Source organism: Pagrus major, chromosome 13, assembly GCF_040436345.1.
Source record: "Pagrus major chromosome 13, Pma_NU_1.0".
In the NCBI taxonomy this organism is placed as follows: Eukaryota; Metazoa; Chordata; class Actinopteri; order Spariformes; family Sparidae; genus Pagrus; species Pagrus major.
The window spans coordinates 30,125,951-30,145,897 of NC_133227.1; the positions used below are offsets into that span (position 1 = coordinate 30,125,951).

Here is a 19,947-nt window from a genome sequence, read left to right on the forward strand (position 1 = left end):
TGTGTTAATTTGTCCCTGAAAGAGTCATTTCTTCTGTCAGGGATCATTTTAGTAGAAGTGAAAGCAGCACACTGCAGCTGTGTAAACATTTAAAGTATCAGTCTGTCAGTTGTTTTCTCTCAAACCAACACTAACCGCATCTTCTAACAAGTATTGTTATCACAAGTATTGTGCCACCACGTGAGGTCTTCAGTAGGTAGATATTTGTCTTCAGGCTGAGAGCCACAGATCATCTGAATACTGTCTTCTCTTCCTGACGCTGATGCAGCAGGTGCCAGAAGCTGCAGAGATGAAGACAATCCCTCAGAGACAGAAGGCACGTCTGTCCATCTGTCTGTCCTCATATCCATCCTCATTTATTGCTTCATCTCATCATTCGTTCGTGTTCAAACAAAAGCAGATTGAGTGTCTCTGTGCCGTCAGAGGAAACCTTTAATATGAGAGAGAACCTGCAAGAGATTTCATTTATGCTCATTAATGACTGTTGATATTTGAGATTCGACTGTTTGGAGACAGAGCTGGATAGCAGGTCTTTCTCTGGTGCATCGTGATTAACTGTATTAATAAAAATCTCAAGTAGTTTTTGAAACTGGCTCCTTTGACGTGAGCTCCCTCAGGATGTCCGAGCTCCTCAACCTTTCTCCGACCAAGAAAACTCGTTTGGGTCATTTGTATCTGTAATGTCATTCTCTCGGTCGCTGCCCAAAGCTTGTGAACTTAAATCAACTTGCAAATCTTCACCACAACTGTCTGGTACAACGTCTTCATTGCTGCCGGTGCTGTCCTGATCTTCCTGTCAATCTCCATTTTACTGTCACTGAGATGCTTGAACTTCATCACTTCCGGCAGCAACTCACTCCCAGCCTGGAGGAAGCAATCCACTGTTTTCTGGCGTTGAACACCGGTCTCAGACTTGACTCTGATCCTGTCTGCTTCAACCTCACCTTCAAACCACTTCACTGCCATTAGAAGCCAACAGAATCACATCGTCTGCAAAGAGAAATGATTCCTCAAACTTTCCTCCCTCTGTCTGTGATTTCACATCCCAAGAACCAGTTTATGTTGTAAGAGGTCAGGACACTTCAGTGGGTGACTGATCCATATAACGTTGTACAGATTCAACACAATTTCAGCCCCAAATTATTTTTCAAATTGGGTCTAATTTCAGCCAGATTGTTTGTCTTTTAACGATGACAAACATCATATGTGTGATTCATGACACAACTCAAACAGGATCCAAAAATAATTTGTCTCTCTTCATTCACTATCATACAAAGTTTTTCAGAAAAAAGGTCATGGACGTGACTTCAGCTCTCTGTTAATCTGTTAATGATTAATCTTGTTTGTCTGGCAGGTCAGAAACTTTGGTTTTGCAGTTCGAGTACTTTCTCGATCTGATTTCCCAACATGGCTGCTGTCAAAAGATCCATTACAAAACTGTACTGGAGTCATATTTTACACGTTTATGTTTGTTGTGACTGGTCAGTTTGATCCATGCAGTGTGATCAGAGAAGTCTCAGGTGGTGCCGGCTGTCGAGACAGAAAGATTAAAATGTCCACACAACGTTCTGCAGCTCCAGTGTTACAGTTTCATCCAGGGTCTCTGATTCGCTCTTTGTCTGGCCCCTCACCTGCGACCAGTTTACCTGTGGAGACCTCACCAGCGACTGGGACACATTAAACCCTGAGCTGGTGACTCTCAGAAGGAAGAAATCCAGAGTTTGTTTGACACAAACAGAAACATGTTAGTGTCTCATTCACAACAATCAGTTTCCCTCTGGGGACAAATAACTGATTGATTGTGACTGATCGAATAAAACCTCACACAGCATCTGTACCATCATCATTACTCACCTGTATGTGTGTGTGTGTGTGTGTGTGTGTGTACATGATGACAGTGTGTGTATCCATGTGTATTTCATTGTGTGTAACTTCTGTGTCTCTTTCAGGACGACTACATTCCTTATCCGAGGATCGAGGAGGTGAGAACGAACCTCAGCACAGCATCATGAACATCTTAATGTTCACTCACAGACTCCTGTTACAGTGTGTGTGTGTGTGTGTGTGTGTGTGTGTGTGTGTGTGTGTGTGTGTGTGTGTGTGTGTGTGTGTGTGTTGCAGGTGTTGGAGAGGGGGGGACCCTACCCTCAGGTCATCCTGCCTGAGTTTGGAGGTTACTGGATCGAGGACCCCGAGGCTCCTCCGCCTCCTGTGCCTCCTCCCAAAGGGGAGGGTGAGGAGGGTGAGGAGGAGGGAGGAGTACTGGGAGGAAGAGGGGAGGAAGACAGACCCCCAGGGGATTATGGGTATCGGCTCGAGGAGATCAGCGAGGCTGCACGGGCGTACAGGAAGCACTTCTTGGGCAGGGTGAGGATGTTTAACCTGCAGTGTCAGCGGGCAGAGTAGGAAACTTTACTGAAGCTGAATGTCTCTCTCTCTCTCTCTCTCTCTCTCTCTCTCTCTCTCTCTCTCTCTCCCTCTCTCTCTCTCTCCCTCTCTCTCTCTCTCCCTCTCTCTCTCTCTCTCTCTCCCTCGCCCCTCTCTCTCTCTCTTTCTCTCTCTCTCTCTCTCTCTCCCTCTCTCCCTCTCTCCCTCTCCCTCGCCCCCCTCTCTCTCTCTCTCTCTCCCTCGCTCTCTCCCTCTCTCCCTCTCCCTCGCCCCCCTCTCTCTCTCTCTCTCTCCCTCGCTCTCTCTCTCTCTCCCTCACCCCTCTCTCAATTTCAATTTCAATTTCAAAGGAGCTTTATTGGCATGAAAGTTTAAGCAATTTTGCCAAAGCAACAAAACACAATATACAATGTTGACACAGTAAATAATTACAGAATAAATAATAGATATATGATTAATAATAATGATAATAATGATAATAATAAAACAAATATTCTCTCTCTCTCCCTCTCTCTCTCTCTCCCCCTCAGGAACATTTAAACTTCTCTTGCTCGTCCTGCAGTCTGGGAAACCTGCTGCTGTCTGTGAGGCATGAAGAAGAGAAGGAGCAGGAGTCTCTACATGTTATCATCAGGTACACACTCACACTCACACACGCACACTCACACACACACACACACACACACACACACACTCACACACACACACACACACACGAACATGCGTCTTTTCTTCGATTGATTAATTGATTAGTTGTTTGGTCTCTAAAATGTCAGAAAATGTTCGATCAGTGTTTCGACAGTTTTATCCACAAAGATTTTCAGTTTAATGTCGCTGAAGAGGAAAGAAATCAGAAAATATTTACATTTATCAAACTGACTGATTGATGATCAAAATAGTCATTAATTTAATAGTTGACAGATAATCGATTAATCATTGCAGACATACAGACTGTATCTTGTACAGTTTATATATTTATGTATTTATCTGAATATCCTCTTTTGATTTCTTCCTTTAGTCTATTTTCTTTTACGTGACTTGTTTGATTTATTTTTATTCTGATATAAATATAGTGTGTGATGTGGAGGAGACTGCAGCTGCATTTCATTGTGAAATCCTCTGTTGAAAGATGAAAATGAAGCTTATTCTCGGACCCCGTGTGAGGCTCAGTACCGCGGCCGACCCACGACTCACAATCATCTCTTAATTAATAGTTTTCAGACCGAAGCTTCAAAGGTTTAAACATCAGATGTTGTCAGAGAGTGAAGAAGGAAGTGACTAAAAATAACGAGATAAAAACATCGTCTGTGAACGTTCCTACCTGAGTCATGTCAGATAGTTTCATCAGCAGTGATGGTTGTTTAACAATGAAGACAACAACTCCCATGATCCCACACTTCATCATGATGTCATCAAACTATACTGAGAGACCCCGAGCAGCATAAATTTCACAGTGAGGGGAACAGCAGGAAACCCCAGCAGGGTGGGTGCGTTCATAAAAAACCTAATTACCTGCACAGGTGCATGTGTTTACTTCGTACAGGTGTGACGTTCTGCCTCTGAACAGGCTCAGAGCTGCTGCTTCTGTTCACAGTGCAGACGCTCACAGACCAGCAGAAATAAATAAATGATAACATATGATATGATAAAAATAGACGATTGTGCTCGCTTGTGTTTCCACCTGCTCCAACCGACTCACTGCCAAAGACACACACAAGCTGTGATCGAGTTATTCCATTTTTTAAATGTGCGTCTGGGACCGAGACGGTGACAAGCGAGGCAGTGAGGGTAAGAGATAAACTCCACACAGGAATCATTTTGAGGTAATATTTTACAAAAACAATGTTGTTTCTATAATGAATCTGGAAACACGCTGCACAGTTAACTAAGATACAGACAATCTAAAGGTCTCCAGAGTAGTGCAGCGTGGTGCAAGATGGAGCCACCAGACTACCTGGGTGTGTTTAATGGACCAGTAACACTGAGAGACCACACACACACACACGCACGCACACACACACACACACACACACACACACACACACACACACACACACACACACACACACAGCGAGCCCTGGCAGAAGCCCTGAGGCCAGAAAATACTTCCAATAAAGGACTGATGAGATTAAGCTGATGAAAGGCTGCAACATGCTGCTTTTGTTTTTCTTCTTTCTGTTTTCCTTTAAAAACCTGTGTCCACAGTGTAAGTTATTTCTTTGGACCTGTTTGAGACACCTTTCTGCTCGTTGCCCGTCTGGTTCTGGTCTCTGCGTCTCTGAGGTTTTGTCTCTTCTGTCCCTTCAGGTGTCGGTTGAAAAGCGTCTACCACAGATTGTCACTGACCGAGCTGCCTGAAATCCCCAGTGTGCCAGAGCTAGCCAAGGTACACACACGCACGCACGCACGCACGCACGCACGCACGCACGCACGCACGCACGCACACACACACACACACACACACACACACACACTCACACAAAAGCAAGGCTGGAGAATAAAGCAGTATTTAAACATGACGTCAGAACAGTTCTGGTTCGTTCCTCGACTTTATCTCGAGCATTTAGTTCAGAGCATTTCAGTGTTTAATGAGATCAGAGACGTCTCAGCTGGTTGTCGAGAAAGAAAGATTAAAATGTGTGACGTGAGTCTCACAACATTCTGCAGCTCCAGTGTCACAGTTTCATCCAGGGTCTCTGATTCACTCTTTGTCCGGCCCCTCACCTGTGACCAGTTTACCTTTGTCTTCAAAACCTGCTGACAGACACTGAACACACATGATTGTGTCTTTGTTTGTTTGTCTTTGTTGTTTGTTCAGATCAGTCACCAGAACTACATGTTGGCATTGTACATTTCTGCAAACCACAGATATGTTAAATTTGTACGTTTCATACGTTTCATATCACCTGCGGCTGCCAAGAGACCACTGTGTGAGACGGCAGTTCAACATTTCTAAGCACGAAACGACTTGATATTATTAATAATTATTAATGTTTGTGGCGACATAAATTAAGCTTCATGAAATGTAAAGTTGCATCATATCTGTGGTCTGCGGAAACGTAAATTGTCAACATTTCTTCTGGCTGTTTGTTTCCATATGAGTGAAAACATTTTTATAATTGTGTTTTTGTTCCTGCTGAAGCTGCTGTGTGACGAAGCAGCAGGTCTGAGGTTCAGTCCCGTCCTCTACCCGAAGGTGAGCTCAGAGACACAACACACAACACACAACCGACAACCTCCGATTTATTCTGCCGAACGACTGAAGAGATCACGTTGGACTGATGTTATCAAACCTGTCTGTCTGTCTGTCTGTCTGTCTGTGTCATCAGGCGTCTCAGCTGATAGTAAACTACGATGAGCATGAAGTCAACAACACCTTCAAGTTTGGGGTCATTTACCAGAGATTTGGACAGGTACCAACTCACTTTTCCAGTCTGTACGTGGCCGACTGTTCTTCAGTGTGTGCAGGTTTTTCAGATGAAGATCAGAGATGTTTGATTTGATATTAAAATGATTTCAAATCCCCGTCTTTTGTTCTGTAACATGAGAAGTATTTGTTTGTATGAGAAGAAGCTCCTCATGTCCCAGTTTGTTTCCCTGTGTGATGGATATGATCACGTTGTGGCTGCGTGTTGTCACGTGTCCGCCAGGCGTCCGAGGAGGAGCTGTTCAGGAACAACGAGGAGACGCCGGCCTTCAGCGAGTTCCTGCAGCTGCTGGGAGACACAGTGGAGCTGCAGGACTTCAAGGGGTGAGGACTGAAACAACAGACCTGTTCACAGCAGCCATTTTAACATTAAACAGTCGGGTAAACACACTTGCTAACAAGTGTCTAAATGAGACTACAGAGGTTGTCGGGGACATTAAACGTCCTCACAGCGAACACGGAGACTCATCTACTCACTAGTCCGTCTCTACAGGCCACTTTAGTTACACACTGTTCTGACTCTGACTTTACGACTTGTACATTGATCAGTTTTTAGAAAACCTGGATAGTAATTGTGTAGTAAGACGTGGTGGTGACGTTTAAGTCATGTGACTGTGATGTCGTCTGTTTGTAGCCTAACATTAGCTTTTTACTGCTACACATTTAATTTACGCTTCAAAAATCACAAAGTGGAGTTCATCTGTGAAGATTATCTGGATGAACAGAACCTGGAAGGATCAGAAACTTCAGATTATTTTCTGTAATAATCCAAAAAACACTTCAATAATCCCACAGAGGGAACCAGAGCGATGCTGACTTCAGTCAGATACAAACATACGTCATCTCTCCACCGCTCTATATTAACAATAACGTCCTGTTTTTACTGTGTTTTAAACAAGCAGCGAATAGAAAACACAGCTCTTTGTATGTGCGATGATACAAACTGTAAAATTGTGGATAATATTAAAAAATCATGTTCAAACCATCAGGAAGAAGTAGGTCATGTTTGCAGATGACATCCAGTCAGATTTAGATTTCTCAGCTGACCTCGTCATGTTTAGACTGAAAGAAGAGCAGCAGCTTCTCCGCTCCGTCATTTCATTGTGGGGAATGTAAATGATGTAACAGGACGACCAAGTTAACTATTTTCTGTTACAACAGAACAAAACTTGTGAACTGTTAAAACAAAATGTGGTTTTGATGGACAGAAGTCCTCCAGCAGGGAGGGAGAAAGAAAGACAGAAATCCTCCAGCAGGGAGAAAGAAAGACAGAAATCCTCCAGAAAGACTTGGAGCAGACTGAAATCTAAAAAAGTTAAATAAACCAGGTAAATCCTGTCTTCCCTCGCTCTGTGCAGGTTTCGTGGGGGTCTGGATGTGTCCCACGGTCAGACGGGTTCTCAGTCCGTCTACACCGTCCACAGACAGCAGGAGATCATGTTCCACGTCTCCACCAAACTGCCCTTCACTGAGGGAGACACACAGCAGGTAGGCAGCACGAGCATCGTTACAACCATCAGGAGAGAGATCATACATGACTCAGCATAACACAGCATAACAGCATTATGCTGCAAAACAGACGACACAGTGTGACACCATGTGGGTCAGCATGACTCAGCATAACACAGCGTGAAAAACAGCATGGATGACATTATTGTGACATGATTAAAGCATTACATATTTAACATTGAGCAGAACATGAGAGGATGACAGTAATGTGGTGTGACTTTAACGAGTCATGTCCATGTGAACTGACAAGAAACAAGAGGACACGATGAGACTGTGACAGAAGACAGCTGAGGCCTCAGAACAAAAACATCGTTTCAACATCATTTTTTGGTCTGTTGAAGAAGCCAATGTTAATGTTAGCCTGTTGAAAAACCTTCGTCTGTTGGAGAAGCTAACACGCTAAATCTGTTGTTGGCCTGATGGGGAAGCTAACGCTGTTGTTATTCTATTGGAAAAGCTAACACTGAAGCTAACATAAACATTAGCCTGTTAGCTTAACATTTCCTGGACCCTGTATTAACAGGTTGATATCCTGTCCTGCACCCACGTGATTAATGCCTCCGACTCATCAAAGCTAAAACTCTTTTTTTCTTGTGCGATATAGCGAGCTAGCTAGCCAGGGACAACTGAAACATCCGTTGTCATGGATACAGGGAGTCTCATGTGTATTGTAAACACAAGACAAACAGTTAGGACATTTTTCTGTAATGAAGCTCCAGGACGTCACACGACACGTTGTAACACGTCAAGTTTTCCTTCAGCTCCAGAGGAAACGTCACATAGGAAATGACATCGTGGCGGTGGTTTTCCAGGAAGAGGCCACGCCGTTTGTCCCCGACATGATCGCCTCCAACTTCCTGCACGCCTTCATCCTGGTGCAGGTGGAGGAGCCGTGCTCGGACAACACCTCCTACAAGGTACAGCTGACAGCAGAGCACTGAAGTTTAGTGCTAACGTTGGCCCACCAGTAAAATAATGAGAAATCCAGTGATGTTGTTTTTCTGCCTGTTGTGACTGACAGGTGTCCGTCACAGCACGAGAAGACGTACCTCCGTTTGGCCCGCCCCTCCCGAATCCAGCCGTTTTTAGGAAGGTGAGAGGAAGTGGAGGTTTGTCTCAGTCTGTAGAGTCATGAAGTACTAATAAAGTGTTTGTATTTGACTTATTTTGTGTGTTCAGGGTCCAGAGTTCAGAGAGTTTCTTCTCACTAAACTCATCAACGCAGAGCTGGCCTGTTACAAGAGCGACCGCTTCGCCCGCCTGGAGGTAAAAACACCTGAAAACGACACAGAGAGTAGAAACACAGTGTTACAAGTATTTGTACAAATAAAGGTAAAAATATGTACAAGTCCTGTTCAACATTATTGGCATTAAAATGTACTTGAAGTAACATTATGTAACTTTTTTTTAACTTTTGCAAATGTAGATATTTTACTGCAACAGGGACAAAAGATCTTCGATGCACAGAGAGCTGTAACTCTACCGCGAGGGCAGCAGCTGAAACGTGTTATTAGTAGCAAGTAAATTGATCCTGTAAAGGTGCGGAGATAAAAGTACGATATTTCTCTCTGAATGTGTGTGTGTGTGTGTGTGTGTGTGTGTGTGTGTGTGTGTGTGTGTAGGAGCGAACTCGGGCCGCCCTGCTGGACAGCCTCCACGATGAGCTGCAGACACGCTCCCAGTGCATGCTGGGATTGACATCAGGTCTCGAGGAGGAGGGGCGAGCTGAGAACGGACACGCCCACGGAGGTCTGCTGGAGTCCATCAAGGTGTGTGTGTGTGTGTGTGTGTGCGTGTGTGTTTTAAATGTTTTTATTTTTTATTTTTTCGTCCTTCAGATCTCCGTCTCTCCTCTTTTTATTTCAGAGTGTGTAATATACATGCTACCGACCGCTGGCTCAGCCTGTGTGACTCCAGAAGTCATAAATACTTTATTGATCCTGAGGGAAATTTAACCTCCTGTTTCTTATACGACTCATAAATACACAGCAGGATATAAGAAGAGTATCAGGATAAAAACACAGCTCAGAGAGGACGAGCAGAGGGAGACCACAACAGTGCAGGTAGAGCAGGAGGAAGGTGATCGACAGCCTAATTAAATCACAGGGTTGGCGGTTCGATTCCCGGCTCCTCCTGTCGTTGGAGCTGAACCCAGACTTGCTCTCGGACCCGTCTAATTACTGAACACAGAGAACCAAACTGATAATAAATCTCCGTCTAACTCCTGTCAGACGGCGAACAGGTCGACCCCAAAATATCAGAGTACCAGAGCGTTACTTATTGACAAATGTAATCACATTACTCTAACTACTAATGCGTCTGTTGGCAACACTTCCTCTCTCTCTTTCTCTCTGTCAGAGGGCGATGCGAGGACGGAGCGTCTCCATGGAGACCATGTCGCGGGGCGGGGCCGGTCTGCCCACCAGCCTCAGTGGGGGGGGGCTGGCACACATCAGCGCTGAGGTGAGCAGAGGTCAGAGGTCACCGAGGAGGACCGGAGGACTTCATCTTTTACTTACTCGCTGCTGTGTTCTGTGTTTCAGTATAACGTCAAATCTCCGGTGAAGAGGCGTTCAGGGATTTTCCCTCGTCTGCTGAGTGTCGACAGTCAAACAGAGAGACACAACCAGAGGAGGTAACAGACAGACAGACAGACAGACAGAGAGACAGACAGACAGACAGAGAGGCTAACAGTTTCCACCTGCTTCCAGTCTTTGTGCTAAGCTAAGCTTTGTTCCTCTTCAGTCTCCTCAGTGAGCAGAGGAGCTTCGACAGCTGCCACCCGACACTGGAGGTGAGGTCAGAGCTGCCGTCCAATCCCAGCTCTCCAGAGGCGGGACAACGGGACAGGTGTGAGACTGAGCCGGGCTTTGTTTCTTTTGTTTGTTTGTTTGTTTGTTTGTTTGTTCCTTCCTTCGTTCCTTCGTTCGTTCCTTTCTTTCTCACCTTCTCTCTCAGCAGCTGCTGATTTGCAGATGTTTGTTCGACCTCGAGGAGTTTTAGTTAAAACCACTGAATGAAAATATTAATGTAGTTATAAAAAGGACTAAATGAAACATACTGAAGACTAAAGCCGGATTTTTGGTCGGGCACTCGACACATTTGATGAGTTTTGCTCGGCAGAAATTAAAAATCTGCACAACATTTTTCAGTTTAAAGCTCCTGTTGGTAAGAAAGGTGATTTTTGAGTCTCATTCCCAACTCGTCAGTACTGACACGTTGGGATGGTGGTTGACCCGAAGTTTCAGTTGTCTCTATGATAAAGAGAACCTTTCCTCTAACAGCTAACATAACTACATGAAAGGAAAGTGTTGAGAGATGAAAATATTCATTTCTGTCAAGCGACACTCAACAAAAGTATCAAACGGACAACAATAAATCTACAGTGGGACATAAAGGACAGTCAGGAACATAAAACCAAAAAGGTGATAGCACATGAGGTCCACACATCCAGAGAGAATCCAGTCTGGTGTTATTAAAGTGTTTTATTTGTTATCTGCAGGATCCACATGAAGAAGGAGAGCAGTAAGATCTCCAGATCGACGTCCAGCACCTGCAGCTTCAGCGTCCCTGCTGACGAGTCACACCTGGTGAGTCGGACACAACACGAGCGACAACAGGAGAAGAGATGACACATTTTAATAGTTTGTGATATCAGTAACGTGTCCTCGCTCTCTCTCTCTCTGTGTCTGTAGCTTGCCCAGGCTGTGGCGGTAGAAGGTCAAAGTTCAAGTCCGCTCATCGTCTGTCGCAGCCCAACAGGTTCGCTTCCTGCTTCATTTTAAAATATTTCATGATGACATGTTTAAACAGCATTATTTTAACCCCTTGTTCCCCCTCACTGTGCTGTTTATAGCTAATTCTCCTGAGTTCCCACCGACTTCGCTGTGAGTTCGAGTGTAAATAAATGCAGTCCAGAGACCTGTGAAGTCAAAAGTTGATTTAGTTTAATTACTTTTAGACTTTCTGACATATTAATTTAATTTTTTTTCCATTTTCAGCCGCAGTTTGTGAAGTTTGGGTATTAAAACTACTTGGTTTGATTCAAGAAAGGAGGCGGTTTGTGTTAAAATAGAGTCTTTCAAAAGGTTTACCTCGTTAGAAAGGCTTTCTGGGAGCTTTCGACAGAGTTGTTCAGCCTGAATTCAACATGGCCGCCCCTCTGATGTGTTTGTTGCGTCTTTCTGTTCATGTCAGAATAAACTGTACGTTTTTTTTTCTTCTTTCAGAGTTGAAGAATAAAAACTCTCCCAGGTCGAACCTCAAGTTTCGTTTTGATAAGCTGAGTCACTCGGCTGCAGTAAGTCTGAGTGTTTATGTCCCATCATGCAGCTGAACTCTTCCTTTATACTCAGTGTTGTATCTGTGTGAAGAGGTTCAGGTGATGATGTTTGTGTTCAGCTCAGATTCTCATTAATCTTCATGTTTCAGGCAGATTAGCAGCTCTGATGTTTTCTGACTCTGATTCTTCTCTGTGTCTGCAGCAGGGCCACTAAACTGTGAGGACAGCAGTGGGAGGTGTGTACAGTATCCTGTCTGTGTCTTGTATATATATATATGTATATATAAATATTATGAGATGTTTATAAATCTGTTAAAATGCTGTAAGAAAACAACAAACACTGACGAACATTTTTAGTCTTTTATTCTCTGAATGTTGTTGTTTTACTGTCAAACTGACTCAGTTCAGAGATCATTGTGCACTCAGCAGCAGTGTTCAGCCTCTTTTGTTCCTGGTTTTCGTCTCTCAGGCTGCAAACATTTTGCTTTTTCTGCTCCCTGAAAGAAAAATCCTGCAGACACGACTCGGGGCTGAAAGAGACGCTGAGAAATTAGTTTTTCAGTATTTTTATCTACAGTTATTACTATCAGTAAAATGTTACAGTTAAACATCAATAAATGTAATTATTTATTGTATTTATTTAGCTTCAAGCTAAATAGCATCTGTAGTCCACTGGCAGGTCGGAGCAGAGAAACGGCACCATGAGGGCTCGTTTATGATCCATTGGTCCGTATCCTTTCAGAAAATGTGCAGAAATGAAGATCAAGAGAGCGCAGTGTAGAGACAGAAGGCTGCGTCCATATCCACGTCTAACGTTCAGCCTTAACAGAGTAAAAACAATGTACAGAGACACGCTGCACAGCAAGGAAGAAGGAATATCAGTACCAGTGAGTGCAGATCTGAGCAGCTTCTAACAGACTTTAGAGGAAGGCGACAGGTTCGGACTCATGTTGAGATTATTCTGGATGTTATCAGAATCTGCCAAACAAAAAGCAAAGCACAGAGCACTTTATATTAGATGTGCAAATTATTTGAAGTAGAATTAGATTATTTAAGAACAGAGAGGTTAATGTAGCACAAAGTGTTTTTGTTTGTTTGTTTTATCTCTGGAAAGCAAATTGAATCTACGAATGAATAAATAAAGTGCTGAGCCGACGTCCGTGAGAGCTGCTGCAGATGTTCAGCAGAGGATGAACCTGATGAACCTCCGAGAAACAAAATCCAAATTTAACAACACTTAAAGCTTCTCTGGTGACGAGAGTTCAGAGCTCAGCTGCTTCACACAGAAGCAAGAAAAACTCAAAGCTGAAGTTTAATGTTTTTATGTTTCTCTTCTCTCACTTTTTACTTTCTAAGATCACAACGAGGAGGTTCAGACAAACATCAGCCTCCACACACCGAGGAGGAGGAGGTGGAGGAGGAGGAAGAGGAGGAAGAGGAGGAGGAGGTGGAGGAGGAGGAGGAAGAGGAAGAGGAGGAGGAGGTGGAGGAGGAGGAGGAAGAGGAAGAGGAAGAGGAGGAGGAGGTGGAGGAGGAGGTGGAGGAGGAGGAGGAGGAGGAGGACTTTAATGTGAACACACTGATGAAGATAAAAAGGGAAAAACAACACTTCAACATTCCTCCTTCACTGCTGCAGACCTGCAGGACTGTGTGCACACCAACACACACCAACACACACACACACACACACACACACACACACACTGAGGCTGAAGCTTTTACATTGAGGCAGATTAATTAAAATTAAAGGGCCACTTCACTCATTTTACATGTGACAGGTTGTTTACGGGTCACGTCTCAGTCTGTGGGAACAGAAAGTAACTCTGATGATGTCACCGTGATGTCATCAGGGGGCTGGACTTCAGAACTAACACTGTAACATTAACGTCACATTACTAATGACTCATCATCATCAGGCTCGGTGCCCCGGGTCGCTGTTTTGTCGTGTATCATCGAGGCTGTCATCGTCTGCAAGTGTGCGTGGTTTCATCTGAACTGGACATGTGGTGGAGACGTGGTGGAGACGAGGTGGAGACGTGGTGGAGACGAGGTGGAGACGTGGTCGGGGGTTCGGTGCTGATCCGTGATGTGTTCGAGGTTGTTCAGCCTGAAGTTTACATCCTGGTGATCCCACAAACAATCAGTCGTTTTAAAAATCCTCATTTATTTGTGGATCAGTACCAGATTCATGTCACATCGTTCATATGTTGAACTGTCAGAACATCATGGCTCTGCTCTGGTTAAAGGCTCATTCCACCAGTTTGACACATTAGAGTGTTTACAGGTGTTGGTGAGTTCTGCTGCACATGTGAGAAAAAGTAGCATGAAGCCTTTTGTGGCTCCAGATGAAGCTGCGTGTCATCTGATAAACTGCCTCCAGTGATGTCACTCAGTGGCTCTGTTGCATTGTGGGTAATGCAGGCGGCAGGTTTTGAGGAGGAAGAAGAACGTGTGGAATAAAAAGATGATATCTGGTTCATTTGTTTTGAAACTGTCCATAATGAGTCCAACAGTGTTAAAGCAGATGAAAAACTTGCTGCCTACATTACCCACAATGCAACTCAGACACTAGCCCTTTTCAGACAGAAATGCAATATCGCCGCAGCGATGGCTCGCCTCTCCGCCGCCTTCGTTTATTCACACTGAACCAAGCAGCGTCACACATACAGTCGTTCTCCCCAACACCTGTTAACACACTGATGTGTAAAACTGGTGGAGTTACCCTTTAAACGACAGCAACATGGTCCTGAAATAATCATTTTAGTCAACATCATCATCAATCATCATTTTTTAAGCTGAAAAGTAGATTAATTTAAAATGTTCTACTTTGGCTCTGGTGCAGCGTGTAATCTGCAAAGTAACTAGTAACTAAAGTTATTAAATAAATGTGGCGGAGTGGGCGTATAAAGTAACATTGTACTTAGTTACATTTCAATGCTGCATTTGAAACAATCGTTTTTACTCAGGCAGGAAGTTAAAGAAAGTCTGTGGACACATGAGCTCCTCTGATCCTGTTTGTGGTGAACGTTCTCCTTCATGCGGTTCTGATCCGACCGGCCGTCTGCTGAATGTTGTATATTCATTATTTTCTCTGCGTTCGTCCCAGAACCAGAACACGTCTGTACGTTTACTCATCAGTCACATTTTAAATCATCACAGCTGAGACTCTAACAACAGTTTGTCTCTTTCATCACAGCCGAGTGTCAAACCTGCAACAGGTTTTATACCAGAGATCAGAAATATCAACATAAACACCAAAATATGAGGATTATCATGAGGAACAGGTTGGACCGGCGCCGTGCTGAAAGTGACGACTGTTTAACTGCAAAAAGAAGAAGCTTCACTGCCGTTTGATGCAAAAACCGACAGGAAACAGATGTTTATTTTGCACTAAGATGACACAAAGCTCTGTGGATGTAAAATACTAACGTGGATATTAAATATGTAAAGAACACTGACTCAATATTAAATCTACTGTCAACGTCTTGATGCACCGAAAGCACAAATCTGTTCCTCCTCCCCTCGCTCCGATTTCAGGTGTAAATTTCTGTGTTGACATTTTTGCACAATAAGAGTAAATAATTTATTTTGAAAGGGGGCGAAGGAGGAAGTAGCATAAATACAAAGATGTCGCTGTGTGTTTTTAATGTTCTGCATCATGATGGAAAAATGAGATTTCTGTGATTCTGACATGAAAATCTGATAAAAGTTTCTGCAGGACGGCACTTTTCTACTTTGTGTGTGTGTGTGTGTGTGTGTGTGTGTGTGTGTGTGTGTGTGTGTGTGTGTGTGTGCGTGTGTGTGTGCGTGTGTGTGTGCGTGTGTGTGTGTGCGTGTGTGTGCGTGCGTGTGTGAACTGTGATTCATTTTCCTGATAAATTTATTTCTACATTAATAAATTCAAAAAAGTAAAACTCAAAATTTCAAGGTGAAACATTTCAATAAAATTTTAAATAAGATTAACAAACATAATTCTTTAAGTTTTGCGTTTCAGTTTGTCCAAGTCAGACTTTTTATTTTGTTTCTACGGTTTTGTTTTCTTGATTATTTTTATTTTGTCGTCAGTGAAACTGATCCGCCATCACAAGAAACCAGGTGACTCAGAGAAGTCGGGTTACGCAGGTAATCAGGTGTGTTTCATGAAAATCCACTTTTACAATTCAGCAATAAGTGACCTGAGATGTTACAGCACAGAAGAAGAAAAATAGGGACCTGCCAAATATCATCTCGATTAATTAACTAATCGTCCATAAAATAGCCGATAAATGTCAAAAACGCCCGAAGTGACGTCTTCAAATGTCTTCTAATGTCAAACCAAGAGCCCAAAACCCAAAGATTCTTCATTTACTGTCAGAAATGACAAAGAAAAGCTGCAAATCGTCACATTTAAGAAGCTGGAGAGAGACGATGTTTTTACTTGTGTTCCAGTTCGAACTGGGACAGTACTGTGATTGTGGTACAAGTGCCAAGCAAGTCCCAAGTCATTGTTCCCAGGTAAGTCCGGTCAAGTCCTGAGCTTTGTTCAGGTCAAGTGAAGTAGGTCAGACTACAAAACTGCAGTCTCAGCAGTATCCGGTCTAAAAAATATAAAAGGATTATAACAGAAGAGACACAATATCAGTTCCTGTCTAATAATATTATCTGTCAATGAATCTGACCCGTCCAAAAAGTATGACAGCACTTTTAATATGTGTAATGATCGTTGATATTCAGTGAAATAAATGAAATTTCACAACTTAGCTGGGCTCAGAAAAGCTCGTAAACAAGATGAAAGTCACAATAAATCTGCTCATATTGACAACTGCAGTTCTGGTTCTGGTTCAGTTCTGTGAGCTGCTGATATACAGGAGACGACGTCACTAACGACGCTGTCGGCTGTGTCGTCTTTATAATGACGTCACAGTCTGATGCTCCATTGGTTTGATGACAACATGTCAATATTTTGTCAATATGAGCAGATTTATTGTGACGTCCATCTTGTTTACGAGCTGTTCTGAGCCCAGTCGGCTCCATGTTGGTTCTGGTTCTGGTGCTGATGAGACAATGTAGTTCACTGAGCGCTTTAACACGAAACTACACAAGGTTTGACTTTAACACAACAAACATCACGTGTGGTTCACGACACAATTCAAACAGGATCAATAATTGATTTGTCTCTCTTCAATCAATAACGAGGGTTTTATCAAATAAGGTCCCATGAGGGAAACCGGAAGGGGCGTGGCTTCTCTATGCGGAAGTACCTACAGTTGGGGCTGTAAAGCGAGTCAGACGTCATACAGGAGAAATAAACAGCCTGAAACAAACCGTCCTGGTCTCTGACACAGCTCACCCCTTCATGACAGCTGTTATAACACTCACTCATTCAAATTACATTAATTATTACATTATTATTATTATTACGTAGCATTGGGGGCGTGGCCTCTGAGTGACAGCTAGCTGCTAGCAGTCACTGAACTGGATCTCTCGGCTGTTTTCACGGTGTTGGTTCCGTTCGGAGCGCTTTACTTCAGATGCTGGACTGATGACGTGTCCGTCTGTGCTGTGAACTGGACTAACGGACGTGTGGACGCTGTTCGGGACCCGCGAGCCGCTCCGTTAGCTTTAGCCGGCTAGCAGCGGCTGGAGGGAAACCGCGGGAGAGCAGCGGAGCATCTTTTGTTTTTAACTTTTAGGATTTAAAACTGGATTAATCTTCACTGTCACCTTCAACAAGCAGCCGCAGAGGAGCTGAACCCACTTTAATCTGCTGTCAGTGTCTCAGCTGAGTGGAGGGAAGTGATCTGTACTTCATGGACGGACGGAAGACACGGCAGAGAAAAGAGCGGGATTACAGAAAGTAATGGAGTATTTCTGGTGAGTGTAACTGTACTCACATCCAACACAAGCAGTCATGTTCAGGTTAATGTGCAGTCAGTGAGTAATCTGTCTGTTTGGCGGGAATACACAACACACAGCTCTTTATGTGTGGACACAGATGTTAGCCTTAGCTAGCTCGTTAGCCTCCAGCCCGCCCTCAGCAGGTTCAGAGGAGTCAGCTTGAAATATCTAATCAGTCTAATTGTTTTTGCCAATTTCTGTTTTTTCAGATTTAAATTTTCAAAAGAAAGTCAGATATATATTTATTTTCTCATGTCTTTATTTGCATTTGTTTAGTTGTGACATAATCAAAAAGTAACGTAAAGTAATCACGTTACTTTGATACTTCAGTTATATTACTGGCTACATTTTTTGACAGGTAGTCTGTAACTGTATCAGAATTATCTTAAATGTTTGTGACATTTAGGTTTACAGTAGAAAATATAATTAAATGTAGTCTGTGTTGGATTAAGTGGCATCTATAGTGCTGAGGTTGCACTTTGTAACCAACTGAACACCCCTCGCCTCACCCTCCCCAACAGCAGCTGCTAAAACATGAGAACACAAAAGGCCACGGTGGAGGAGCTGCTCCCTCCGCAGGTACCAAAGACTCCTTCTTCAGTAACCAGAAACACAGGTGATTAACCACAGGTGATTAACCACAGGTGATTAACCACAGGTGATTACCCACAGGTGATAAAACACAGGTGATTAACCACAGGTGATTAACCACAGGTGATTAACCACAGGTGATAAAACACAGTGATTAACCACAGGTGATTAACCACAGGTGATTAAACACAGGTGATTAACCACAGGTGATTAACCACAGGTGATTAAACACAGGTGATTAACCACAGGTGATTAACCAAAGGTGATTAACCACAGGTGATTAACCACAGGTGATTAACCACAGGTGATTACCCACAGGTGATTAACCACAGGTGATTAACCACAGGTGATTACCCACAGGTGATTAACCACAGGTGATTAACCACAGGTGATTAACCAAAGGTGATAAAACACAGTGATTAACCACAGGTGATTAACCACAGGTGATTACCCACAGGTGATTAACCACAGGTGATTAACCACAGGTGATTAACCACAGGTGATAAAACACAGGTGATTAACCACAGGTGATTAACCGCAGGTGATTAACCACAGGTGATTAACCAAAGGTGATTAACCGCAGGTGATTAACCACAGGTGATTAACCACAGGTGATTAACCACAGGTGATAAAACACAGGTGATTAACCACAGGTGATTAACCGCAGGTGATTAACCACAGGTGATTAACCGCAGGTGATTAAACACCAATAAAATCATTATTATAAATGTTTCATTAAGTGAATCCTGGGAGTTGAAGTCCAGACTGGGTACAAAAACAGTTTTTATTGTGTTTATTTTCTGTGGATGTTTCTGATCCATCAGGACAGAAACACTGAAGAGGTTTTAACATTTTAACTCATCAGTGTCCCCGTCTGTCCTGACTCAGTCCGTCTTTAACCAAATGAAGGAGACGATACGTTTGTTCGCTGTCAGACTGATCCGAGTTCATGAGCACGAATCTGAAGTTAAAGAAACTGAGCTGACGAGTTTTTAAACTTGACTGTCTTTGATAAAGTTCATTAAATGAATGTATCAGATCTGTCTCACACATGTTAGTGGATGTTTTAGTGTAAAATCAACTCGTCTGCGCTCTCTGGTGGACAAACTCTGTAGTGGTTTCTGTTTCTGCATTTCTCTGCTGATGTTTCCGTCACTGATGTTCAGATCAATAAACACCTCGTCTTCAAATCCTGTTGATGACGTCATAACTGTCACATATTTATCAGCCAGACTGATGAGTCGTTGGGCTCCAGTTCAGCTGCAACTAAAGATTATTTTCATAATCAATAAATCTGCTCAATATCCCTCATTTTATTTTATTTGTCCTTCATTAAATCTTTAGATCTTTTTATTATTGTATATTATGACAGACATGTTTGTCAGTTATTGTTTTTATTGATCTATTTGCTCGTGTTTTTGCTTCATACTCTTTATTGTTATTACCTTGATCAAAAGAATCATTTGCAAATTGATTAAAAATGAAAATCAGTGTCACTGATTTAAAATCTCTTATTATTGGCAACTTTATTAGTCATCTCTGCTGCCTGCGGACACTTTCTCACAGCTTCATCTGAGCTGCTCTGTAATAAATACAAAACTCTGCGTCACGTCGTCATTCATGTGATTGATTGAAGCCGTCTAGTTTAGAGGCGTATTGATTAATACGATTACGATCAAAACATAATGTTGATCACCACTTTTTTCATGCCAGATGTCCGTGTCCAGCTTCTTAAATGTGAGGATTTGCTGCTTTTTTTGTGTCATTTATGACAATAAACAGAGTGTTTGAGTCGACAACACCTGAAGACGTCACTTTGGCCTTTTGTGATGAGAAATATCAAAAGTTTTTGACATTTTATAAACAAAACGAT

At 43.0% G+C, this 19,947-nt stretch overlaps 1 protein-coding gene across 1 annotated transcript in view; it reads left to right on the top strand.

Moving 5' to 3' along the window:
* The window catches only part of LOC141006730 (rap1 GTPase-activating protein 2-like), a 36,433-nt gene extending 23,445 nt beyond the window's left edge, over positions 1-12,988 (top strand). The window contains exons 4-24 of the mRNA XM_073478951.1: positions 269-316; positions 1,950-1,982; positions 2,122-2,367; positions 2,919-3,022; positions 4,696-4,774; positions 5,531-5,584; positions 5,718-5,801; positions 6,039-6,139; positions 7,174-7,303; positions 8,086-8,241; positions 8,346-8,417; positions 8,504-8,590; positions 8,947-9,093; positions 9,683-9,787; positions 9,868-9,959; positions 10,070-10,174; positions 10,827-10,918; positions 11,045-11,086; positions 11,554-11,624; positions 11,809-11,842; positions 12,963-12,988. Of these exons, the coding sequence (XP_073335052.1) occupies positions 269-316; positions 1,950-1,982; positions 2,122-2,367; positions 2,919-3,022; positions 4,696-4,774; positions 5,531-5,584; positions 5,718-5,801; positions 6,039-6,139; positions 7,174-7,303; positions 8,086-8,241; positions 8,346-8,417; positions 8,504-8,590; positions 8,947-9,093; positions 9,683-9,787; positions 9,868-9,959; positions 10,070-10,174; positions 10,827-10,918; positions 11,045-11,086; positions 11,554-11,624; positions 11,809-11,820 (1,860 nt within the window). The 3' untranslated portion in view covers positions 11,821-11,842; positions 12,963-12,988. The remainder of the gene's footprint in view (positions 1-268; positions 317-1,949; positions 1,983-2,121; positions 2,368-2,918; positions 3,023-4,695; positions 4,775-5,530; positions 5,585-5,717; positions 5,802-6,038; positions 6,140-7,173; positions 7,304-8,085; positions 8,242-8,345; positions 8,418-8,503; positions 8,591-8,946; positions 9,094-9,682; positions 9,788-9,867; positions 9,960-10,069; positions 10,175-10,826; positions 10,919-11,044; positions 11,087-11,553; positions 11,625-11,808; positions 11,843-12,962) is intronic.
* The last annotated feature ends 6,959 nt before the right edge of the window (positions 12,989-19,947 follow it).